Source organism: Mustela nigripes, chromosome 2, assembly GCF_022355385.1.
Source record: "Mustela nigripes isolate SB6536 chromosome 2, MUSNIG.SB6536, whole genome shotgun sequence".
Lineage (NCBI taxonomy): Eukaryota > Metazoa > Chordata > Mammalia > Carnivora > Mustelidae > Mustela > Mustela nigripes.
Window position 1 is genome coordinate 89,646,101 of NC_081558.1, and position 25,484 is coordinate 89,671,584.

The 25,484-nt window shown below is 38.2% G+C and overlaps 1 protein-coding gene across 2 annotated transcripts in view; it reads right to left on the reverse strand.

The window, feature by feature from the left end:
• Positions 1-1,175: 1,175 nt before the first annotated feature.
• The window catches only part of NPHP3 (nephrocystin 3), a 50,747-nt gene continuing 26,438 nt past the window's right edge, over positions 1,176-25,484 (reverse strand). The window contains exons 17-28 of one of the 2 annotated variants that reach the window (XM_059390930.1): positions 24,353-24,517; positions 13,996-14,090; positions 13,327-13,449; positions 10,566-10,755; positions 10,159-10,400; positions 9,075-9,150; positions 7,522-7,649; positions 6,202-6,442; positions 4,108-4,233; positions 3,214-3,329; positions 2,031-2,204; positions 1,176-1,808 (exon numbers count right to left, since the gene is read on the reverse strand). In XM_059390930.1, coding sequence (XP_059246913.1) covers positions 1,796-1,808; positions 2,031-2,204; positions 3,214-3,329; positions 4,108-4,233; positions 6,202-6,442; positions 7,522-7,649; positions 9,075-9,150; positions 10,159-10,400; positions 10,566-10,755; positions 13,327-13,449; positions 13,996-14,090; positions 24,353-24,517 — 1,689 coding nt within the window. In that variant the 3' untranslated portion in view covers positions 1,176-1,795. Of the gene's footprint in view, positions 2,205-3,213; positions 3,330-4,107; positions 4,234-6,201; positions 6,443-7,521; positions 7,650-9,074; positions 9,151-10,158; positions 10,401-10,565; positions 10,756-13,326; positions 13,450-13,995; positions 14,091-24,352; positions 24,518-25,484 lie in introns of both variants that reach the window. The other variant, XM_059390931.1, reaches the window with a different exon arrangement.

Consider the following 25,484-nt stretch of genomic DNA (forward strand, 5'->3'; position numbering starts at 1 on the left):
GGCGCCCCTATTTTTAGCTTTTTAAGTAGACATTTAACATGAAAACATTTGAGTTGGTAGTACATTAAGTAGTAAGATCAGAATATAGCTATCAAAAGTAAAAATTTTGTGAAATATATGAGTACTCAAGTCCCAACAGTAATTAATGAATTTTTACCATAAATCACTTTGAATACTGTTAGGCTTACACTTACGTTTTTTCAAGTCCAGATTTTTGGGAACAAAGAATAAATGCCTGTTATCCTTTTGCTGGTTTTTCCCTTTTCAGGGTTCTTCTAGAATATTAATCTCAGATTATTTCCTAAAGCAGTTTCTAAAGGCATTAAACTTAGTAGACTACTTATAATGTATTAAATTACAATACTACCAGATAATAAAATTTTAAACTTTAGTAGCTTAATTCTGAAACCATTGTATGGTAATTTCTGAGCTTAATTACTTTGTGCCTTTCATAGCTGGGAAACCCAGAAAAATGTACTATGGTGATGTTTAATCTTTTTTCCTTTTGAACTTCTCTCAAAAGGGGAAGACGACGCTCATTTTATAAGCTCCTGCCAAATTTCTTCTAAGTCACCACCGTAGTGCCTTAAAATCAGACCATTGCTTCTCAAACTTAGGTGCATGTGAATCACCTGAGGATCCAGCCAAATTGCAGATTCTGATTTAGTAGGTCTGAGGAGAGGCTCTAGAGTCTTAATTTTTCATAAGCTCCCAGGTGGTACTGATGATTCTGGTTCATGGACCACCCTCTGTGTAGCCAAGGCTTACATAACATTAACCAAAACCCTATAGAGTCACCAAAACTTAATTTGATCAAACTACTCTGAGTATGGACAACATGCAAGTATTTTTTGTAATGTTTGAAGTATTTATTAATTCTCTAACTACATCTCTCTTGTATAAACTGAAGTGGGGAAAAACCTTGAAATTGCGCTTTTATTTTAAAACGGCCAGGTATGGGGGCGCCTGGGTGGCTCAGTGGGTTAAAGCCTCTGTCTTCGGCTCGGGTCATGATCCCAGGGTCCTGGGATCGAGCCCCGCATTGGGCTCTTTGCTCAGCGAGGAGCCTGCTTCCTCCTCTCTCTCTCTGCCTGCCTCTCTGCCTACTTGTGATTTCTGTCTGTCAAATAAATAAATAAAAAAAAAATTAAAAAAAAAACAAACAAACAGCCAGGTATGGTTATTTTATCTTTCACCTTTATAATTAATATGTTGGAATCTTACAGGTATTAGAATTGAAGATTTTATTACATATAAATACATAAAGGGTACAAAACCAAAAGTGGCAATATTTGTAAAACATTTCATTTTCATATAAAATAGACTAATCTGAATTTGAGATAAATGAAGAGATTTAGGGCATGTAAGAAAGGAAAGGAGACTCATGTCCCTATTTTGGGGAAGGTCAAAGAATGCTAAGAGCTTGACTTACTGCATTAATAACTTCAGATTATGCGGATACATATAACACAGCAGAACAATGTGGAAAGCAGAGGGCTTAGCCCAGTCTTTTCTTGGAAAAGGTAAAATTTTTAAAAATGTAGCAGAGACAACTGTTACTAGTTCATTTCACAGAAAACAGTTCAAACCTTCCATAAACATTATCCCTTTATTCCTTGAAACTTTTCTTTGAGGTAGAGATTTGGGCCAGGCTACCGCTGAAAAGCACAACCAGGAATGGTGAGGCCAACATAGCTCTTGAGAGATGGAAGAATTATGGAACTGAACTCCTTGTTTTCATAGCTATGCCAGGTCTTGTTGAACAAAGAACAACCACTCTTCATGATCAGTTTCATCATTTTAGGGTTCTAATGTGTCCATATCCATGGATATAAAAAATTAGAAAGTTAATTCTTTTAAGCAGCATATACAATCATGACTCAAACTTCAATGTAGTCTTATGCAATTTCACTCAAATATCAGTTAAGTCACACAAACTCAAAATTCTTTGTTTTAAATTCTTATCTTCCAAATGTTTCTTAATTATTTAATCCTAACGTGCATTTACAATGAATTGTAATTGCTATTACCTCTGTCCTTGAAGGAAAACATTAGGAGAATGGGTTGTTTTTAAGCTAAATGTGTCTCCACTTGAAGAGGGTCGGGAAGGAGCTTTTCCACCCAAAAGTGACGTTTCTGCTTCTTTTATTTCCATCGCCCTTTTGTATAGTTCAGCAGCTTTTTCAAAATCCCCTTCTTCATAGCTTTGAGAGAAAAAAATCATTAAAATGAGAATATACCCTCTTAAATGGGAATGACCTTATGGGGGGGCGCCTAGGTGGCTCTGTGGGTTAAAGCCTCTGCCTCCGGCTCAGGTCATGATCTCAGGGTCCTGGGATTGAGTCCCACATCGGGCTCTCTGCTCAGCGGGGAGCCTGCTTACCACCCCCGCCTGTCTCTGCCTACTTGTGATCTCTGTCTGTCAAATTAAAAAAAAAAAAAAAAAGTGACCTTATAGGATACAGAATAACAAGTTGTGGATAATTCCCCATTTTCTCCTATTTCCAGTGTGTGTATTCACTCAGGCAGACCTGTAAAACAGAATTCCCAGACTCTTCTCTCTGAACTGCTAACGTGTATCTTAGTACCTCATACATATACCACTAAGACCATGTAATGGATGCAGTGGATTGCTAATGGGAAGTCTCTGCATCCGGAGATACACAAACACAGACAAAGCAAAATCAATATGCACTTTTTTTAGAGAGAGAGAAAAGTGTGTACATGGGGTGGCGGGGTAGGAGCAGAGGGGAAGAGAGAATCTTGAGCAGGCTCCAGGCCCAGTGTGGAGCCCAGTGCAGGGTTTGACCAGGGCACAGTCTCACAGCCCTGAGATCATGACCTGAGCCAAAACCAAGAATCAGATGCAGAACTACTGAGCTACCCAAGCACCCCCAAGTCAACATCCACTTAATGGTAAATTAATTTTTGAGGACAGTACATTGCCTATATTACCCACAGAACCAGTTAGCCGCAAATGTAAATCATCTTTCACTATTTACATGATACATTCTTCTACAAAACAGATTATGCAACATTGATTTCACTTCTGGATACCACTTTAGTATCTTGAAGTAAATCAACACAAAACAACCCCTTCCCCTCTTCCAAGAAAAAACAACTAGCATTAAATATTGTGTTCTGTGATAAGTCAAATTAAAGCTGTTCTAAAATGGGGTTTGGCTGTTATTAGGAAGCTGAAAAAATTCTTACCTAAGCACGGCTAAATTTTTTAATGTTTCTCCAACTCGAGGATGCATCCGACCCAGGCTGTCTTCATAAATCTTTAATGCTCTTTCATATAATGGCAAGGCTTCGATGTGTTTTTTCTTATTAAAAAAAGCAGTAATATTCACTTGAACACACTGAGCTGCTGAAATTACTATTAACATTCTTAGACTAAGCTGATCTACTGGGGTAAGTCCCTTTAAAAAGTTAATATCCTCTTACAGATAAAAAATTTATTACTAATCATCATGGTAGAAGCATATAATAGAAAGTCAGAAACCTAAGTTTTAGACCGAGCTTGGTGACTACTGACCTGAATCCAATAATATAAGCAAAAACCTGTTTCCTTATTGCTCAGTGGGTATATGTGCTTTTCACCTATCATGGGCAAATGCCACAGCTTAAAGACAGTATTAGACATAGGGGCGCCTGGGTGGCTCAATGGGTTAAGCCGTTGCCTTTGGCTCGGGTCATGATCTCAGGGTCCTGGGATCGAGCCCCGCATCGGGCTCTCTGCTCAGCAGGGAGCCTGCTTCCTCCTCTCTCTCTGCCTGCCTCTCTGCCTGCTTGTCATCTCCCTCTGTCAAATAAATAAATAAAATCTTTAAAAAAAAAAAAAAAGACAGTATTAGACATAGAGAGGTACGAGTCTCCAGGATTAAAAATGAAACTTCTGCAATGAACTAAATAAAAAATACTCAGTTGGTGTTTTACACTAACCATCTTACAAATCTATCTTCAATAATTTCTCATATATGAAAGGAAGCATTAGTAATCTTAAATTTTCTTCAGTTACTTTTACTGTGCCACATCTATTTCATGTTTATATTTCATACCTTAAAATCATTCATAAAGAGTTATTAATATGTGGGAACTTACCATTTGGCTATAGAGAACAGCTAAATTCACCAGGGCAGTAGCTACACTGGGGTGCTTTGGGCCAAAGGATTTCTGCCGAATTTCAACAGCCAGCTCATACAAAGGTACAGCTTTGTCAAGTTTCCCCTAAAAAACAAAAGTGAAATCTAACAAAAATATTAAAATAATAAATACTATCTGATCAAATCTTTTCCCATAAATAAAATTTTCTATTAGTAATTTTGAGGAAAAAATTTCAGAAATAATCTTCTCACACTTTAATGGTTCAGTTTATAGATAACTGAAATCTAATGGGATATGTATAAAGCTACATTGAATGTAAAAATACTTTCTTTGATAATTCAGAAAGCCCTTTCATAAAGCTTGCCCAGTATCACTCAGTTCCCAGTGAAGTAAAAATATGCCAGTAGAATGTTTGCTACTGTATATAATTTAGATACCATATCAAAAATAAAATCTCATTTCCCACCAAATCCCTTCAAGATTCTTTAATTTTTTAAAAAGATTTTATTTATTAGAGAGAGAGATGCTGAATCAACTGAGCCATCACGGTCATCCTCTAATTATTTATTTTTCACTTGAAAGTTGGGCAAAAGGATGCCTGGGTGGCTCAGTTGGCTGCCTTTGGCTCAGGTCACAATCCCAGGGTTCTGGGATCAAGTCCTGCATTGGGAGGTCCTTGCTCAGCAGGGAGCTGCTTCTCTCTCTCCCTCTGCCTGCCACTCTGCCTGCTTGCTCTCTCTCTCTCTCTCTCTCTGATGAATAAATAAATAAAAATCTTAAAAAAAAATTGGGCAGAAATAGCAACAATGCATTGTTCTTACTAAAGCATTAACTTCAGGGCCAGGTTGACCAGCAAGGGTCTCACAAAGTCTAAAGATAGTTTAGTCTATGTAGCTCTCTAACTGCATTAAATGAAAAGAAATCAGACTTCGCTGGCATTTTTTTTTTTTTTTTAAGAACAGCTACAAAAATTCCAAAAATCACTTAAGCTAGAACCCTAGGGAAAAAGAATGGTTACATTTCATTATAGGGAAAGAAAAGAAACCATGAAATTTATTTATTTTTAAAGATTTTATTTATTTGACAGAGATCTCAAGTAGACAGAGGCAGGCAGAGAGAGGAAGAAGCAGGCTCCCTACAGAGTAGAGAGCCCAATGCGGGGCTCGATTCCAGGACCCTGGGATCATGACCTGAGCCGAAGGCAGAGATTTTAACCCACTGAGCCACCCAAGTGCCCTGAAACTGTGAAACTTAAATGCTCATTTATTCACCTACAGAGATTCCTCCTTCACCTTTGACAGCTAGGTGATTTGCTGTGTTTATGGCTGCTTAACTCATAAAACTTAATAGTGGTTGAATTTTAGAACTTCTGAAATAATAAGTTCCAATTAGAATGTTGATGAATGCATTTGTATTTGGAATATATTTTAACAAAATTACACCAGTACCTTATATAAGTCTGATATAATTTTTTTAAATGTTCTACTCAGCTATTTGTTAAAAAATTTAATCATCATGATTGAGAAGTTCATAAAAAATAATCTGTCCATCAGAAGACAAATTATTTTTTTTGTGTGAATTTTTTTTAAAAAATTTTATTTATTTATTTGACAGAGACACAGCAAGAGAGGGAATACAAGCAGGGGGAGCAGTAAAGGGAAAGGGAGAAGCAGGTTTCCCACCATACAGGGAGCCCGATGAGGGGCTTGATCCCAGGACCCTGGGATCATGACCTGAGCTGAAGGCAGACACTTAACTGACTGAGCCACCCACACACCCCAAGAAGACAAATTATTTTGCTGACAGTAATTATGACTTAAAATACATGTAAGCATGCCACAGATTACTTACCATTTTCTTTTATTTTTTTTTATTTTTTTTTTATAAAGATTTATTTTTATTTTTATTTATTTGACAGAGAGAGATTACAAGTAGGCAGAGAGGCAGGCAGAGAGAGAGAGAGAGAGGAGGAAGCAGGCTCCCCGCTGAGCAGAGAGCCCGATGCGGGACTCGATCCCAGGACCCTGAGATCATGACCTGAGCCGAAGGCAGCGGCTTAACCCACTGAGCCACCCAGGCGCCCCTACTTACCATTTTCTTATACAAGATTGCAAGATGCTTCACTGTGTAGGCCAAAGAAGGGTGATCAGGAGCTAGTGCTCGTCTCCGAATGTCTAAAGCTCTTTCATAAAGTTCTTCTGCTTTATCATACTGTTTCTTTTCATTGCATAGAGCTGCCAGATTATTTAAAGACTGGGCACAGTCAGGGTGATCTGGTCCTAGGACTCGCTCTCTCATTTCTAAGGACCGCTTCAAGAACTGGTCAGCAGTTCTATGAACAAAACCCCAAAATGGTTTAAATAATTTATTCTCTAAAGACTCCTTGGCCCTAGTTAGGTAGAGAACTGAAGCATTTTTATTTTTAAATCCAAGACAGTTGATATAAGGGATTTGGCTCAAAGTCCTTTCTCTCCCTCTTTCCTAGTCCATATCCCTCCCTGCCCTTTTCCAAAAGATAAAAATGATAGTGGAGGGTCTAAAGTAGCTAGATGATTGCCTCAGTTCTCCACTTTGACTTTTCCTAAAAGACAAACCCATATTTTCCAAAACAAACTTTTGATACCTTTAAATAAAATAAAAAGACCTAATTCAAAAGATTTTGGTATTCATTGTTTTTCCCTTTGAAGTAGCTAATATATAATTTTTTAAAAATTTCTTTTCAGCATAACAGTATTCATTATTTTTGCACCACACCCAGTGCTCCATGCAATACGTGCCCTCTCCAATACCCACCACCTGGTTCCCCCAACCTCCTACCCCCCGCACCCACAGCTCCTTCAAAACCCTCAGGTTGTTTTTAATTGAAGTATCCCTTCCGAAGCCAGATAAGTATTTGTTAACATTTTTCTGACATCCAGAGTATCAAATGTGTTAGTTTCCTGAAATCCAAAGAAGCCCAAAACCACTTTTTAAGAGTATAAATATTAACATAAATATTAACATCTTTTATAATAAATATAAATATTAACATAAATATTAACATCTTATAAGTCCAAATGAACTGAAGACCCAAACTAGCAGCCATCTACATTCTATCCTTTATTCTCCCTTCGTGCCAAGTTTTTTCTGTGAATTCTCATCTATACAAAACACTTTTTGTAATCATATAAAACATACTAGGGATGCTACGGAATAACTTTTTTAGCTAATAAAAGAAACAATGTGACAAGAAACCATGAAAAAATGCCATGGCCTTTGTTAAGCGTAGCTGTATGTTCAACCCACCACACGTGAAATCTGGCATGGTTTCTGTCAATTTTTTCTAGCTTGACTTGATAGAAATGGAAAGTAGCTTTCCATGTGAGAAACACAATGGACACTTATTTGTATTATTAGCACCATGGTACTCACTCCAGGTTATTCTGAAGGTAGTAGAGAACACCCAGCTCATTGAGGGTCCGAGCATTGTCAGGTGTGTCCTTTCCTAACGTGAGCTCTTCTAACTGCAGGGCTCGTCTACGTAAAAGGGCAAATCCATACTGAAGAAAACACAAATGGAGAATAGGTACCAAGTTAAGGGCAGTCCTTGATTCTGAAACACTACACTGGAGCTCTATGAAATCCTTTCTCCTTTTGCTCCCTTTAAAGTAGGTAACAATTAGTTTAAGTATCACACTGAATTAATCCAGTGGATATTGCAAGTGCACATACTTCCACCTGACATCACATTCTAAAATTCAGTAAAACCTGTTTTGAGAAAGTGATGATAAGCTATTTTAGCAAAGTGAACTGAGTCCCAAGGGCTTTGAAAAGATCAGGACACAGAATTAACCTGCAGATATTTACCAATCCCATGGCTTTAAGTGTTTAACTTAAAAAAATCAGGTACTTAAAACTGCACCCAGCACTTGAAAAATAGTAGACAAATAAATCATAGAGATCAAATGCACAGTATAGTGAATGTAGACAATACTGTATTACAATCATCAAACTTGCTAAAAGATTAGATCTTAACTATTCCCACCACAAAAAAGAAATAATTATGTGATGTGACAGAGGTGCTGTCACTACGATGGCCATTATATTACAATATAGAATGTATCAAATTAGCATGCTATACATATACATCTTAAATTTACACAACGTTGTGTGTCAGATATTATTCAATTTAAAAAACGTACATAGCATTTGAAATTAAAACAGGCTATATTTAGATTTTATCAGCAGCTTGGAAAAATGAAAACAATTTTATGTGTATGTGCTCAAAGGTAAGAATTTCCTTGCATTTGAATCTAACATATTAAAATTTTTAATTTGCCTTTCCTTTACAGATTGAAGCAGCTTTTAAGTTCATCTTCCAAAGTCTAACCTTCAAATGAACCTTATAGTCCCACTTTAAAAAAAGCAAAAAAAAAAAAAAAAAATTTCCCATGTTTACTGAGATATAATTGCCATAAAACATTGTGTAAGTTTAAGGTGTACAACATAATGATTTCACATATGTATATACTGCAAAATAACCATAGTATATTGTTTTATATACTTTTTAAAAGTCTGCAAAGTTGGGCGCCTGGGTGGCTCAGTGGGTTAAGCTGCTGCCTTCGGCTCGGGTCATGATCTCAGGGTCCTGGGATCGAGTCCCACATCGGGCTCTCTGCTCAGCAGGGAGCCTGCTTCCTCCTCTCTCTCTGCCTGCCTCTCTGCCTACTTGTGATCTCTGTCTGTCAAATAAATAAATAAAATCTTTAAAAAAAAAAAAAAAAGCCTGCAAAGTTGTATTTCTCAGTAACACTAATATTTAAACATGTATTATATATATATAAGACAATGTTAGTATTTTTATAGAAATCACTTTAATATCTAAAGTTCTTAAACATGTGAGGTATACACAGCTATATTATGATACTCAGAGATGCTCTTTTCCTCTAGTTTAAAACCACAACACAAAAGAAATCTCTCATTACCAGGTTGCCTTTTCTCCTTGTAGCCTTCTGACGAATTTTAAAGGATTTTTTCCTAAAATGTTCAGCTTGTTCATATCTTAAAAAAATAACAATAAAGTCAAACAAAAGAAACATGTCCAAAGTATCATATTTCAGTGAGATGAAAGCATTCCTTACCTAGCGTAAAGCTTTTTTGGGCCCTTAAATGTAGCATAATTTCTAAAAATGACAGTCACATGTAATTAAAAATCTTTAACAAAAACGCTCATAAAACAAAATCTAACAAAACATCTAATCCTCCAAGTAGCTGACATTTAACAGATTTTTAACTGATTTAACTCATTCTGAATCTCTAAAGGATCCCCTAACTAAACAAAAATCTAAACTTTTAGTTTACTCCAACACCTTCTTCTGTACATGCTAACTTCTGGTGAAATATAAATGAGAAATTCACACAAAATTTGTGTGAAACAATACCTCTAGATATTAAAAGAAAAAAATCCAATCTGTATCATTAACGATACATGATTTCTGATAGAGGAAAAGATGCATTCAGTGCGTGTCTAATAGATTTTTTTTATTACACCAGGGATTGGCAAACTTTTTCTGGAATGGGCTACATAGTAAATATTTTATGCTTTGTGAGCCACATGGTCTCTACCTCAACTATGGAACTCTGTTGCATCACGGAAGGAACCACAGATAATATGTACATGAAAAAATGTGACTATGTTCCAATACAACCTTATTTACAAAACCAGGGGCCTAGTGGACTTGGCCTATCGACAATGGTTTGCAGCCCTCCATTAGCAGTGCACTTAATATTACAAAGCTAGTTAGTGAAGGAGCCCAACTTCAAACCCGACTATGACTCCAAAGTCCCTGTTCTATCATCCATTCATCTTCAAATGGAGATGAATCTTGTAGTTCTAATTTTCTGTTTACTCCACAAAGACCTGCCACCAAGAATAATCTTTGAACATGGTAGATTCAAAAGATATCGGATAAAAAATTACACAGCCACAAAACAAAGCTTACCCCATAAGGACATTAAGAACTGTGACACCCCACCATAAAACCAGAGTATTACTGATCTAAGTCTTACTTATTTTGTTTCTGGTACAAAGTTGCCAGTGCCTCAAGTTCACGAGCAATATGGGGATGTTCCACACCATAAGCATTTTCGGAGATTTCTAAGGCCTGTTTATACAGCTGTTCCGCATTGCCAAACTTCTTCCACTGCACGTACACACTTGCTAGTTGGTGGAGGGACTGAGCTACTCTTGGGTGATCTGGATCTAAAGCTGTTTCTCGAATTTCTAGAGACCTCTGCAAAGGCACCACAGCCTAGGGGGGGGAAGAAAAGGTTAAAGGCCAGTACCAGTAAGTGAGATGCTATACGATCTGCAGTCTCGTTAGCACAACAAATGAAGGCGACACTAACTCCTAGCAAGGAGAGAAAAGCCAACCAGGAAAAACTTACCCCTGCCTCCGACTCCCTGCTGGAGTTACCTGACTGAGGAGGCCTAGATCCTTGAGAAATTGCCCCAGGGTTTCATAAAGGTCAGCCAAGCAAATCATGTTCTCCTCGCCTTCGCAGCTTTTCTCATACTGCTTCAATGAATCAAAGTATTCTGCTGCCATTGCGCTTTTGTCTTTGCCAACAAACTGCCAGTAACTCAGCAACTCCGCAAAATGTCCTCTGTTTCAACCAAAAAATGTAATTTAATGAAAAACAAGCTTTAAAACCCACTACTGAATGAAAATGCCAGAATTCACGTCGGGCTACTGATGCTTCATTAGCAGGCAGGTAGAGCATAGAGGGAGATAAGACTGTGACTCTGTGTACATCCTCTGTGTCCATCCCTTCCTAGTTGTGGGGTGCTGTGCAGGTAGTCTGACCTCTTATGCCTCATCAACCTTATCTGCAGAAGGGGGGGTCACCAACCCGATCTGCCTCAGGTGCTACTATAAGCAGATGACAGCAGATAGCAAGTACTCCATAATGCTGGCTGCTGTCACTACACTTACTAAAAACATCCCATTCTGAGTGGGAGACCTCACACTGCCTTCTTTCCCAATTAGCTAAATGCTACAGCTGAACCTAATTCCATCTGTCCCTCCTGGCCCACTTAGATGTCCCTCTTTGCCAGCTGCTTTCTGCTCTAAATCTCATTTTTATTATAGCATTATGGAGGTGGTTTGGTAATTTATTTATTTTGTGAGACATAATTGACATCCAAATTTATTAGCTTCGGGTGTACAACTCATGATTTTATATTTGTATATACAGTAGTCTGCCTTTGCCCCGGTTTCCCTTTCTCCAGTTTCAGTTAGTGGCCATCAACCACGGTCTGGGAGCAGATGCTCCTCCTTTGACGTAAGGTCAGAAGATCAATAGGAGCCCGTGGCTTCAGCACAAGGCTTACTCCATTCACCTCACTTCATCTCATCACTGGGACATTTATCATCTCACATCATCACGAGAAGAAGGATCAGTCCAGTAAGATATTTTGAGAGACAGACCACATTCATATAACCTTTATTATAGTATATTGTTATAATTATTCTATCTCATTATTAGTTATTGCTGTTAATGTCTTATTATGCCCAATTCACAAATTAAACTTTATCACAGGTACGTATGTACAGGGAAAGACAATATATATAGGGCTCAGTATTATCTGTGGTTTCAGACACCCACTGAGGGCCTTGGAAAGTATCCCTCCAAACTACTGTATGGCAAAATGATCACCAGAGTAAGTCTAATTAACGTCTGTCCCTGTACATAATTGTAATACCTGTTAAAGGATTTTTTTTTATTGTGATGAGAACTTTTAAGACCTACCTTCTTAGCAGCTTTAAAATATGCAATACAGAATTATCAACTATAGTCTCCATGCTGTACACTACATCCCCAAGACTTATTTATGACTGGAAGTTGTTACTTTTCTATTCCTTTTACCCACTTTGCCCACTCTGACAATTTCTAATCTCTTCTCTGCACCAAGGGCATGTTTGACTTTTGTTTTTGTTTTTTAGATTCCAGATATAAGTGAGATCATATAGTATTTGTCTTTCTCTAGCTTATTTCACTTAGCGTAATGTCCTAAGGATCCATCCATGTTGTTGCAAATGCCAAGATTTTGTTCTTTTTTATGGCTGAATAATATTCCATTGTTTGTATGTAATGTGCACATTTATACACACACACACATCTTCTTTATCCATTCATCTATCAAGGGACACTTAGGTTGTTTCCTATTTTGACTATTGTAAATAATGCTATAATGAACATGGGGGTGCATATATCTTCTCAAATTATTGTATTTGTTTTCTTGAGATAAACAGCAAGAAGTGAAATTGCTGGGTCATATTGCAGTTCTAGTTAAAAATTTTTAAGGAACCTCATACTGTTTTCCACAGTGGCTGTCCCAAATTACATTCCTACCAATAGTACATGATCCCTTTTCTCTACATCCTTGCCAGCATTTGTTATCTCTTGTTTTCTTGGTGATAGTAATTCCAACAGGTGTGTGATGATATCTCATTTTAATTTTTAATTTGTATTTCCCTGATGACTAGTGATGTTGAACATCTTTTCATGTATCTGTTGGCCATCTGAATGTCTTTTTAGAAAAATGTCTATTCAGATCCTCTGCCCATTTTTTTTTTTTAAAGATTTTATTTATTTATTTGACAGAGAGAGATCACAAGTAGGCAGAGAGGCAGGCAGAGAGAGAGGAGGAAGCAGGCTCCCTGCTAAGCAGAGAGCCGGATGCGGGACTCGATCCCAGGACCCTGAGATCATGACTTGAGCTGAAGGCAGGGGCTTAACCCACTGAGCCACCCAGGCGCCCCCCTCTGCCCATTTTTAAATCAGATTCTTGTTATTGATTTGTAGTTCTTTATATATTTTGGATGTTAACCCCTTTGCAGATATACGATTTGCAAATATTTTCTCTCATTCAGTCAGCTACCTTTCCATTTTGTTTATGGTTTCCTTTGCTGTGCAGAAGCTTTCTTAGTTTGATGTGATTCCACTTGTTGATTTTGCTTTTGTTGCCTTTGCTTTTTGTGTCAGATACAAGAAATCATCACCAAGACTAATGTCAAGCAGTTTACTGCCTATGTTTTCTGGGAGTTCTATGGCTTCAGGTCTTATATTAAAGCTAAATTTAAAATGCCATTTTTCTTTGTTATACCAAATAACCACTTAACTCTGTTTCTTTTTTTTTTTTTGCATAAGGTATTCTACAAATAAGTTTCTTACCTTTTATAAAGATTTTGAGACACAAAGAGATTGAGAAGGCAATCATGCAACTTCTGTTTACTTCCCTGCTGCTGAAAAAGCCAAGGGAGCTCATCTGCACTTCTCCAAGTCACTCGGTCCTGACTGTCAGAATGGAAAGGACAACACTCAGTAATACCTTCCAACAAGGAGATTACCCCCAAAGTCTTCAGACAAATGTTGAAGGGAGAAAAATGTGTTTGGCATCTATCTCCAACTCTTTAAATATAATCAATACTGAGAAAATTAGGTCAAAATCAGAAACTCTAAGAAATAATCTAAGAAAAGAAATACAGTGATATCAGGAACACTCATCAAATTCTCAAGGTGTTTTCCTAAATTTGAGCTTTAAAAAAAAAAATCAACACAAATATATACACACGGTATACAGACACACACATATTTTTGAACGATTAAACTGGAATAAATAATAAAATGATCTTATATTGATTTCATGTAAGTTTAAATCTTTAGGATGATATTAAAAGACTTACATAATAATCTCTTGTTCTTTTGACATTAACAGGGGAGATGAATAAATCTTTTCTATAATAATTAAATTTTTATACATTAAGTTATAAGCAAAGGAAGAGAGAAGTAAAGACAGGGGTAAAACAAGTTGCAGAAGAATAATACGGACATTCATAATACCTTAGCTGCATGGTGAAATAGTTGATTAGCTTTTGCCTACATGAAGAAACAATGGCTGGATCATCCATGTATTCCAGTCTTACTGTTTCCCAAGCCTGGGAAGAAAAAGAAAAAATGTTGCAGTTTATTTTCTGTAAGTCCCCATATATCTAAAAATTAATTTATAAACAAGAATTTGTAATTATTTTAATTTTACAGATGTATAATAGAGATGGCAAAAGACTTTTAAAATTCAGGATTTGTTTATGTGATAAACTGATAAAGAATAAAAATCTCCTGGAAGCACTTAAAACACAATTTAATTTAAACTTCTAGTTACTGCAGTAAAAATTATCAGAAATGTAGACTGAAAAAGTACTGGACAGACTATATTTAAGCAATACACAATAGAGAAAGACAAGCCTGTGAAATTACAAACCTAGTACACCTGCAAATATAACGCAGCATACTCCCATGAAAAACTTCATTCACATTTGTATACATATAAGTCAACCACGGCATTGCAGATGGATAAGAATTATACCATTTGATAGTATTTACTACTACATACTAGACGTCATGCCTAGGACCTTACTAGGATCAAGAATCTGTCGATTCACTTCACGACCTCTGTAGTAGGCTAGAAAAATCTGCCCAAAGCTTACAGAATTTACCCAAGGTTACAGAGCTGTTAGCTGTGAAGAGCCAAATTGTGAACTAAGGCATGCTCACTTGATGAGCCCAAGCTCTTAAAACATAAATAATGACACCAGCAATCAATAATACATACAATTGAAAAAAATATTTTTTCCTCTTTCAGAAAGAAACTGCTTTTTAAAGAATTTTAAGTCCCTCTTTATCCCCAGTTTCAGTTTCTGCAGCCTTAGCTGCCCGTGGGCAACTGGGATTTGAAGGGGGATGATCCTCCTTTGATAAATAGTCAGAAGGTCCATATGATGTAATGCTAGATCACAGTGCCCACATCATTCGCCTCACTTCACCTCATCAGGTAGGCATTTTACCGGTAATCTCACTCATTACAAGAAGGGTGAGTGCACTATAATGAGATATTTTGAGAGAGACCACATTCACATAACTTGGGAGTACAGTATATTGTTACAACTGTTCTGTTTTATTATTATGTTTGTTAATCTCTTACTATCCCTAAATTGAAAATTTAACTTTATCATGAGTATGTACTTAAAGAAAAAACATAGTGTATATGGGGCCTGGTACTATCCCGGTTTCAGGCATTAACTGGGGGTCTCAGAAGGTGTCCACTGGGGATAAGAGGGCACTGCTATAATAGTCATTTCATAAAGGTACTTCATAAAAATGTTAGCCCAATTTTACATTTTTTTTTTAAGATTTTATTTATTTATTTGACAGAGAGAGATCACAAGTAGGCAGAGAGGCAGGCAGAGAGAGAGAGGAGGAAGCAGGCTCCCTGCTGAGCAGAGAGCCTGATGCGGGACTCGATCCCAGGACCCTGAGATCATGACCTGAGCCGAAGGCAGCGGCTTAACCCACTGAGCCACCCAGGCGCCCCCAATTTTACATTTAATCTAAAATCAGTGCAAAAAATTTGGTAATGCCAAATTTCAGATTTCAATTTTGTCTTATAGTTGAAACATTTAAAATAGCATGATGTATGATGGCTTTTAAAATTTTTTTTACTTTTTAATTTAAATTCAACTAATTAATATATAATGTATTATTAGCTTCAGAGGTAGAGGTCAGTGATTCTTCAGTCTTTTTTTTTAATGTTATATTAGCCACCACACAGGACATCATTAGTTTTTTATGTAGTTTTCCATGATTCATTGTTTGCAAATAATACCCAGCGCTCCATGCAACACATGCCCTCCTTAATACCCATCACCGGGCTAACCAACCCCTGCCCCGGCAAACCTTCAGCTTGTTTCCTGAAGTCCATAGTCTCTCAAGGCTTGTCTCCTCCTCCAAATTTCCCCACTTCATTTTTCCCTCCCTTCTCCTAATGTCCTCCATGCTATTCCTTATGTTCTACAAATAAGTGAAACCATAGGATAACTGACTTTGCTTATTTCACTTAGCATAATCTCCTCCAGTTCTATCCATGTTGATGCAAATGTTGGGTATTCATCCTTTCTTGGCTGAGTAATATTTCATTGTATATATAAATCACGTCTTCTTTATCCATTTGTCTGTTGAAGGGCATCTCGGCTTCTTCCACAGTCTGGCAATTATGGACATTGCTGCTATGAACATTGGGGTGCATGTGGCCCTTCTTTTCACTACGTCTATATTTTGGGGGTAAATACCCAGTAGTGCAATTGCTGGGTCATATGGTAGCTCTATTTTTAACTTATTCTGGAACCTCTACACTGTTTTCCAAGGTGGCCATACCAACTTGCATTCCCACCAACAGTGTAGGAAGGTTCCCCTTTCTCCATAACCTCTCCAACATTTATTGTTTCTTGCCTTGTCAATTTTTGCCATTATAATTGGGGTAAGGTGGTATCTCAATGTGGTTTTGATTTGGATTTCCCTGATTGTTAATAATGATGAACATTTTTTCATGTGTCTGTTAGCCATTTTATATCTTCTTTGGAGAAGTGTCTGTTCATGTATTCTGTTTCAGTCTTGGTAGTTTGTAGGTTTCTAAGAAGGCATCCATTTCTTCCAGGTTTAATTTACAGGCATATAGCTGTTGATAATTATTTCTGATGATTGTTTCTATTTCCTTGGTGTTAGTCAACATCTCTCCCCTTTCATTCATAATTTTATTAATTTGGGTCCTTCTCTTCTCTTTTGGGTAAGTCTGGCCAGTGGTTTATTGATCTTATTAATTCTTTCCAAGAACCAACTTCATTGATTTGCTCTACTGTATTTCTGGTTTCTAATTCATTGATCTCTACCCTAATTTTAATTACTTCTCTTCTCATGCGTGGCTAAGGCTTTATTTTTGTTCTTTCTCTTTTCTCCAGTTCTTTAAGGTATCAACTAAATTTGTGTATTTGGGATTTTTCTTTTTTCTTTTCTTTTCTTTCTTTCTTTCTTTCTTTTTTTTTTTTTTTGAGTGAGGCTTGGATGGCTATGTATTTCCCCCTTACAACTGTCTTTGCAGTATTCCATATGTTTTGCACTGACATGTTTTCGTTCTCAACGGTTTCCAAAAATTGTAGAAGTTATTTTTTGATTTCCTGATGACCCAAACATTCTTAAGCAGATGGTCTTTAGCTTCCAAGTGTTTGAATTTCTTCCAATTTTTTTCTTGTGACTAAGCTCCAGTTTCAAAGCATCATGGTCTGAGAATATGCAGGGAATAATCTCAATCTTTTGGTATCAGTTGAGACCTGATTTGTGACCCAGTCTGTGGTCTATTCTGTAGAGTTTTATGTGCATTCAAGATGAATGAGTATTCTGCTATTTTAGGGTGGAATGTTCTGTATATATCTACGAGGTCCAGTTGTCCTGTGTATCATTCAAAGCTCTCATATCTTTGTTGATTTTCTGCTTAGATGATCTGTCTATTGCTGAGAGTGGAGTTTTGAGGTCTCCTACTATATTATTATCAATACGTCTCTTTATTTTGGTTAACAGCTAGCTTATGTAGTTGGCTGTTCCCCTGTTGGGGGTATAGATGTTCCCCAATTTTAGATCTTCTTATTGGATAGACCCTTTAAGAGTGATATAGCGTCCTTCTGTATCTCTAACTACAGTTTCTAGCTTAAAATTTAATTTGTCTGGGGACGCCTGGGTGGCTCAGTTGGTTGAGCAGCTGCCTTCGGCTCAGGTCATGATCCCAGCGTCCTGGGATCGAGTCCCGCATCAGGCTCCTTGCTCAGCGGGGAGCCTGCTTCTCCCTCTGCCTCTGCCTGCCATTCTGTCTGCCTGTGCTCGCTCTCTCCCCCCCCCCTCTCTCTGATAAATAAATAAAATCTTTAAAAAAAAATTTAATTTGTCTGATATGAGAATTGCTACCCCAGCTTTCTCTTGAGGTCCACTGGCATGAAAAATGGTTCTCCATTGCTTCACTTTCAGTTTGGAAGTATCTTTAGGCGCAAAGAGTCTCTTGTAGACAGCATATGGATGGGTCATGTCTTTTTATCCAATCTGCAACCCTGCACTGTTTCATGGGAACATTTAGGTAATACACTTTGAGAGTGATTATTGAAAGATATTATTTTATTGTTATTATGTTGCCTGTGAAGTCCTTGTTTCTATAGATTATCTCTGTAAATTTCTGTTCTGTCACTCTTGGGGTCTTTCTCCTTTTATAGGACTCCTTTAATATTTCTTTCAGGGCCAGCTGGGTGGTCACATATTCTTTCAGTTTGTACCGGTCTTGGAAGCTCCTTGTCACTCCAGCCATTCTGAATGACAGCGTGTCTGGATAAAGTATCCTTGGCTGCATATTCCTCTCACTCAGTACCCTGAACATGTCTTGCCAACCCTTTCTTGCTTACCAGGTCTCTCTAGACAGGTCTGACATTTTTCTGATGTTCCTCCCTCTGTATCTAAGAAATCGCTTCCCCCTCACTGCTTTCAAGATTATTTCCTTGGATATAAGATTTGTAAATTGTACTATTATATGTTGTGGCATTGATCTGTTCTCATTGATCTTGGGAAGGGCCCTCTCTGCCCCTAACACATGAATGCTTCTATCCTTCCCCAGATTAGGGAAGTTCTCAGCTACAGTTTGCTGAAATATATCTTCTAGACCTCTCTCTCTTTTCACCCATTCAGAGATCCCAATAATTCTGATATTGGAATCTTTCATTGAGCCACTATTCTCTCTCAGTTCAATACCCTGGTTTTATTTTATTTATTTATTTATTTATTTATTTATTTATTTATTTGACAAACAGAGATCACAAGTAGGCAGAGAAGCAGGCAGAGAGGGAGAGAGGAGGAAGCAGGCTCCCTGCTGAGCAAAGAGTCTGATGCAGGGCTCAATCCCAGGACCCTGGGATCATGACCTAAGCCGAAGGCAGAGGTTTTAACCCACTGAGCCACTCAGGTGCCCCTTGATACCCTGGTTTTAATTTGTTTTTCCCATGCCACCTCAGTTACCTTCTTTTCTATCATCTTATCCTCTGGCTCACTAATTTGTTCTTCTGTTTCATTTACCCTGGCAGAGTATCCAGTTTAGAGTGCATTTCATTCATGGCATTTCTAAATTTTACCTGATTAGATATAATTTCTGCCCTTAAAGATTATATATTATCATTAATATTTTTCTCAAGCCTAGATATCACCTAGATAATTGTTACTCTGAAGTCAATTTCTGACATCTTGGTTATATCCATATCCATTAGTTCTGTGGCAGAGGCCTCAATCTCTGAATCTTTCCTGTGTTGGGGGTTCCTCCCCTTAGTCATTTTGTTGAGGGGTGGTTAGGGGAATGTACAGAGAGTCCAAATTAATGACCACAACCCAAGCAAGATGTACCTGTTTTACAGGGACCTTAAAGTTGTCCCCTCCTGTTCTTCTAGTCTGTCTTTCGGGGAGGGCTCTGCTGCACTGTTACTCAGGCAACCCTATTTGGACAGAGTTGACTTGCCCCCTGTGGGGGAGTGATAGGCTCAGTGAAAACCCGTTTTGGGGGGCTTTTGCTCTGTACCAGTTTTCCGCATCTCTTCCAAGAGTCAGAGAAGAAGGGTCCATATCTCTCTGTCTCGGAACAGAGAGATCACAGTCTGCTCTCCATTGAGCTCTCCAGGCCACACTGTATCCCTCTCGGTCTGTGCTGCTAAATACCACAGCGTCCTGGGTTCTGTGCCCTACAGCAGCACTCCCAGCCCTTGCTCCCAGGGCCAGGCACGTCTCTGTTCTTTGTGCTTCTAAAACCATAAGCCACCCCCATTTGCAAGTACGCCCCAGTAGCTTCAGATTTTAGTCTGGGGGGCTGCCCTAAAGTCCCTTCCCTGACACTACCAGTTTGGGAGTCTGAGCTCAGTCCCCAGTGTGGGAAGCTTTTGTGCTCTGGCACAAGTTCCCGGAGGCTCCCTCTCCTTCCATTTATCTTTCAATATCGCCCACAGAATCATGGCTCCCCACTTCATACCTCAAGACCAACTGCCAGAGATATTCTGTTTGTAGAGACCCAGATATATCTTCTTACATCTCAGGCTGATTTCATGGGTGTTCAGAATGGTCTGAGAGATATCTAGCTCAATTCAGGGAACCAGCTGAAATAGGATCCCCTACTCCTCCACCACCTTTTTTCTTGATTCTTCAGTCTTATATAATAATGAGGGTTCAATACATCATGTGCCCTCCTTAATGTCCATCACCCACTTACCCCATCCCCCCATCCTCTCCCCTCCAGCAAACCTGTTTGTTTCCGACGATTAAGATCTCTTATGGTTTGTCTACATCTCTGATATTGTCTTGTTGTATTTTTCCTCTCTTCTCCACTGATCCTCTGCTTTGTTTCTTAAATTCCACATATGAGTGATATTATGCAATAACTGTCTTTCTCTGATTGATTCACTTCACTCGGCATAATATCCTCTGGTTCCATCCACGTCATTGCAAATGGCAACATTTTATCTTTTTGATGGCTGAATAGTTTTCCATCACACACACACACACACACACACACACACACACACACAAACACTCCACATCTTCTTTATCCATTTATCTGTCAATGGACACCTGGACTCTTTTCGGAGTTGGGCTATTGTGGACATTACTGCTGTAAACATTTGGGTGCACGTGCCCCTTCGGATCACTATATTTCTATCTTTGAGGTAAATACCTAATAGTGCAATTTCTGGGTCATAGAGTAGCTCTGTTTTCAACTTTTTGAGGAAAATCCATACTGTTTTCCAGAGTGGCTGCACCTGCTCACATTCCCACCAACAGTGTAAGAGGGCTCCCCTTTCTCAGCATCCTTGCCAACATCGGTCATTCCTTGATTTCTTAATTTTAGCCATTCTGACTGGTGTGAGGTGGTATCTCAATGTGTGGTTGTTTGTTTGTTTGTTTTAGATTTTATTCATTTATTTGTCACAGAGAGCGCACAAGCAGAGAGAGTGGGAGGCAGAGGGATAAACAGGTTCCCCAATAAGAAAGGAGCCCGATATGGGACTTGAAGTGCAGGACCCTGGGATCATGACTGGAGCCGAAGGTAGACGCTTAACCCACTGAGTCACCCAGTCACCCAAAAACCACCCATGTGCTTTTGATTTGTATTTCCCTGATACTGAGTGATGTGGAGCATTTTTTCATGTGTCTGTTGGCAATCTGTATGTCTTCTTTGCAGCGAAATGCTCTACCCTTGAGCTATACCCCCATGTATGTCTTCTTTGGAGAAATGTCTGTTTATATCTTCTGTCCATTTCTTGACAGGATTATTTGTTCTTTGGGTGTTAAGTTTGGTAAATTCTTTACAGATTTTGGATACAAATTCTTTATTTGATAAGACATTTGCAAATAACTTCTTCCATTTTGTCAGTCACATTTCAGTTTTGTCAACTGTTTCCTTTGCTGTGAAAAGCTTTTTATCATCATGAAGTCCAACAGTTCATTTTTACTTTTGTTTTCCTTGCCTTTAGAGATATCTCTAATAAGAAATTGCTTTGGCTGAGGTCACAGAGATTGCAGTCTATATTCTCTTACATTAAGGTCTTTCATCCATTCTGAGTCTATTTTTGTGTATGGTGTAAGAAAATGGTCCAGTTTCATTCTTCTGCATGTGGTGTCCAATTTTCCAACACCATTTGTTGAAGAGACTGTCTTTTCCATTGGATATTCTTTCCCGCTTTGTCAAAAGATTAGTTGACCACAGAGTGAGGGTCCACTTCTGGGGTCTCTATTCTGTTCCATTGATATGTGTCTGTTTTTGTTCCAGAAGCATACCATCATCCCGATTACATCTTTGTAATAGAGCTTCAAGGGGTGCCTGGGTGGCTCAGTGGGTTAAAGCCTCTGCTTTCGGCTCAGGTCATGATCCCAGGGTCCTGGGATCGAGCCCCACATCGGGCTCTCTGCTCAGCAGGGAGCCTGCTTCCTCCTCTCTCTCTGCCTGCCTCTCTGCCTACTTGTGATCTCTGTCTGTCAAATAAATAAATAAAATCTTTTAAAAAAAAAAGTAATAGAGCTTCAAGTCTAGGATCGTGATGTCACTAGCTTTAGTTCTCTTTTTTAACATTTCTCTGGCTGTTCAGGGTCTTTTCAGATTCCATACAAATTTTAGAATTATTTGTTCCATGAAAAAAGTGGATGGTATTTTGATAGGGATTGCAATGAATGGGTAGATTGCTTTGGGTAGCATAGACATTTTCACAATTTTTGTTCTCCATCCATGAGGAAAGAATGTTTTCCCATTCCTTTGTGTCATCCTCAATTTCTTTCATGAGTGTTCTATAGTTTTTAGAGTACAGATCCTTTATCTCTTTGATTAGATTTATTCCAATGTATCTTATGGTTTTGGGTGTAATTGTACATGGGATTGACTCCTTATTTTCTTTTTTTCTGTCTCATTGTTATTGTATAGAAATGCAACTGATTTCTGTGCATTAATTTTATATCCTGCCACTTTGCTGAATTCCTGTATGAGTTCTAGCCATTTGGGGTGGAGTCTTTTGGGTTTTCCACATATTTCAGCATATCTTGCCATTTGTGAAGACTGAGAGTTTGACTACTTCTCTGCTGATTCAGATGCCTTTTATTTCTTTTTGTTGTCTAACTGCTGAGGCTAGGACTTCTAGTAGTATGTTGAACAGCAGTGGTAATAGTGGACATCTCTTTCATGTTCCTGACCTTAGGGGAAAAGTTCTCAGTTTTTCCCCCCACTGAGAATGAGTTTTGCTGTGGCCTTTTCCTACATGGCTTTTATGATCTTGAGGTATCTTCCCTCCACCACTACACTGTGAAACGTTTTAATCAAGAAAGGATGCTGTACTTTGTCAAATGCTTTTTCTGCATCTATTGAGAGGAGCATATGTTTCTTATCCTTTATTAATGTAGTGTGTCATGCTGATTGATTTACAGATATCGAACCACCCTTGTGGCCCCAGACTAAATCCCACTTGGTGATGGTGAATAATCCTTTTAATGTACTGTTGGATCCTATTGGCTAGTATCTTGGTGAGAATTTTGGCATCCATATTCCTCAGGGATAGTGGTCTGTAATTCACCTTTTGGTGGGGTCTTTGTCTCGTTTTGAGATCAAGGTAATGATGGCCTCATAAAGAGAGTTTGGAAGTTTTTCTTCCATTTCGATTTTTTGAAACGTCTTCAGAAGAACAGGTATTCTCTAAATGTTTGGTAGAATTCCCCTGGGAAGCTGTCTGGCCCTGGACTCTTGTCTGTTGTGAGATTTTTGATTACTGCTTCTATTTCCTTACTGGTTATGAGTCTGTTCAGGTTTTCTATTTTTTCCTGTTTTAGTTTTAGTAGTGTATAAGTTTCCAGAAATGCATCCATTTCTTCCAGATTTTCTAATTAAAAAATTTTTTTTTCTTTATTTATTGAGAGGGAGAGAATGAGTGGTAGGGAGAGACAGAGAGAGAAGGAGGGAGAAGCAGACTCCCCACTGAGCAGGGAGCCTGATGTGGGACTCGATCCCAGGACCCAGAGATCATGACCTATTTTTATTGATTTGAGGTGTTGACCTATTTTTACTGATTTGAGGGGAGTTTTCTGTGCCTCCTGGATTTGAATGCATTCTTCCTTCCCCAGACTACGGAAGCTGTCCACTATAATTTGGTTCAATATACCTTCTGCCCCACTCTTTCCTCTTGTGAGATCCCAATTATTTTAATATTGTTTAACTTTATGGTATGACTAATCTCTTGAATTTCTCCCCTTGTGGTCCAATAGTTGTTTATCTTTCTTTTTCTCAGCTTCTTTATTCTCCATCATTTTGTCTTTTATATCACTAATTCTCTCTTCTGCCACATTTATCAAAGCTTCCATTTTATATTGCATCTCATTAATAGCCTTTTTAATTTCAATTTGATTATAATTTAGTTCTTTTATTTCTCTAGAAATGGATTCTCTAGTGTCTTCTATGTTTTTTCAAGCCTAGCTAGCTATCTTTATAATCATTATTCTGAATTCTAGTTCTGACATCTTACTTATATCCATACTGATTAGGCTCCTGGCAGTTAGTACTGCCTCTTGTTCTCTTTTTTGAGGTATGAGTTTTTCCATCTTGTTATTCTTACAGAAAGTGATTGCTTTTCTATTTGTAGACTTGCAGCTATTCTTTTCTTTGCTCGCCAGTTGAGTTCATAGGTGTTTAGAATGATTTGATAGCTATCTAGCTGAGTTCCTGGGACCAGACAAAACTAAGATCTCCTACTCCTCTGCCATCCTGGACTATCTCCCGGTATGTTGACATTTAAAAGTAAAAAACCTAATTAAAAAAAACACTTACCTGTAGATGTTGAAACTTGAGCAAGCCACAACCATAAGTCAATAAGCACATTTTGTGTAAACTGTGAATAAGGGAGGTCAAGACAGCCCAGGAAAGCTCAGGGTAGAGTTCCATCAGTTCTGATTCACTCACACCATTGTGGCTAACATTTATGAGGCAGAGAATCTAGGTAAAGAAATGAATTAAGAATGATCATAAGCCACCTCTATAAGTAAGAAAAAGCCATTAAAATTTCCATAACTCTTTTAAGGTTATTAACTTCTTATTCAAATGATTTAATAAAGCAAGAAACATACTTTTTAGAATAAAACACACTTTCCAAAAGACAATAAGCAGAAATAAGATAGTATATACATCAAATCTAGCATGTGAAAGACAACACACAGAAAAAAGTTTGATGAAAATTAAAACCTCTGTGGGCACCTAGTTACTCAGTTAAGTATCTACCTTCAGCTCAGGTCATGATGGGGCCCTGGGTCAGGCTCCCTGCTCAGTGGGGAATCTGCCTCTCCCTGGGGAGTCTGCCTCTCCCTCTGCCCTCTGTCCCTCCCTTTCTCTTTGCTTGTGCTCTCTCTCAAACAAACAAATAAAATCTTTTTAAAAAAGAAAAAAAATTGGAACCTCAGGAAATAGATTAAAACTAATGACAAAGTTCCAATTTGGGGAAGATGGTAGAAAAAAATGGTTCTTCTACTATAAATGCCTGTTAACATAAGACAACATATAACAAAATACCTTTAAAACTAAAAGTGAGAGGTGCCTGGGTGGCTCAGTGGGTTAAGCCGCTGCCTTTGGCTCAGGTCATGATCTCAGGGTCCTGGGATCGAGTCCCGCATTGGGCTCTCTGCTCAGCAGGGAGCCTGCTTCCTCCTCTCTCTCTGCCTGCCTCTCTGCCTACTTGTGATCTCTCTCTGTCAAATAAATAAATAAAATCTTTAAAAAAAAAATAAAAGCACAAGTGAGCCTGCAAAAGGGAAAGGGAAATCCCCCAGGTGCCAAAAATGAATAGGAAAGCAAACATCGGAAGGCTAAGTGCTGGAGCTACTGTCCCTGGGGGAAGTGAGGGTACCGGCTAGGCAGCAATCTCAGTAATTTAAGGGCTTGGGTTTTCACACCCACAGTGGGGATGGAA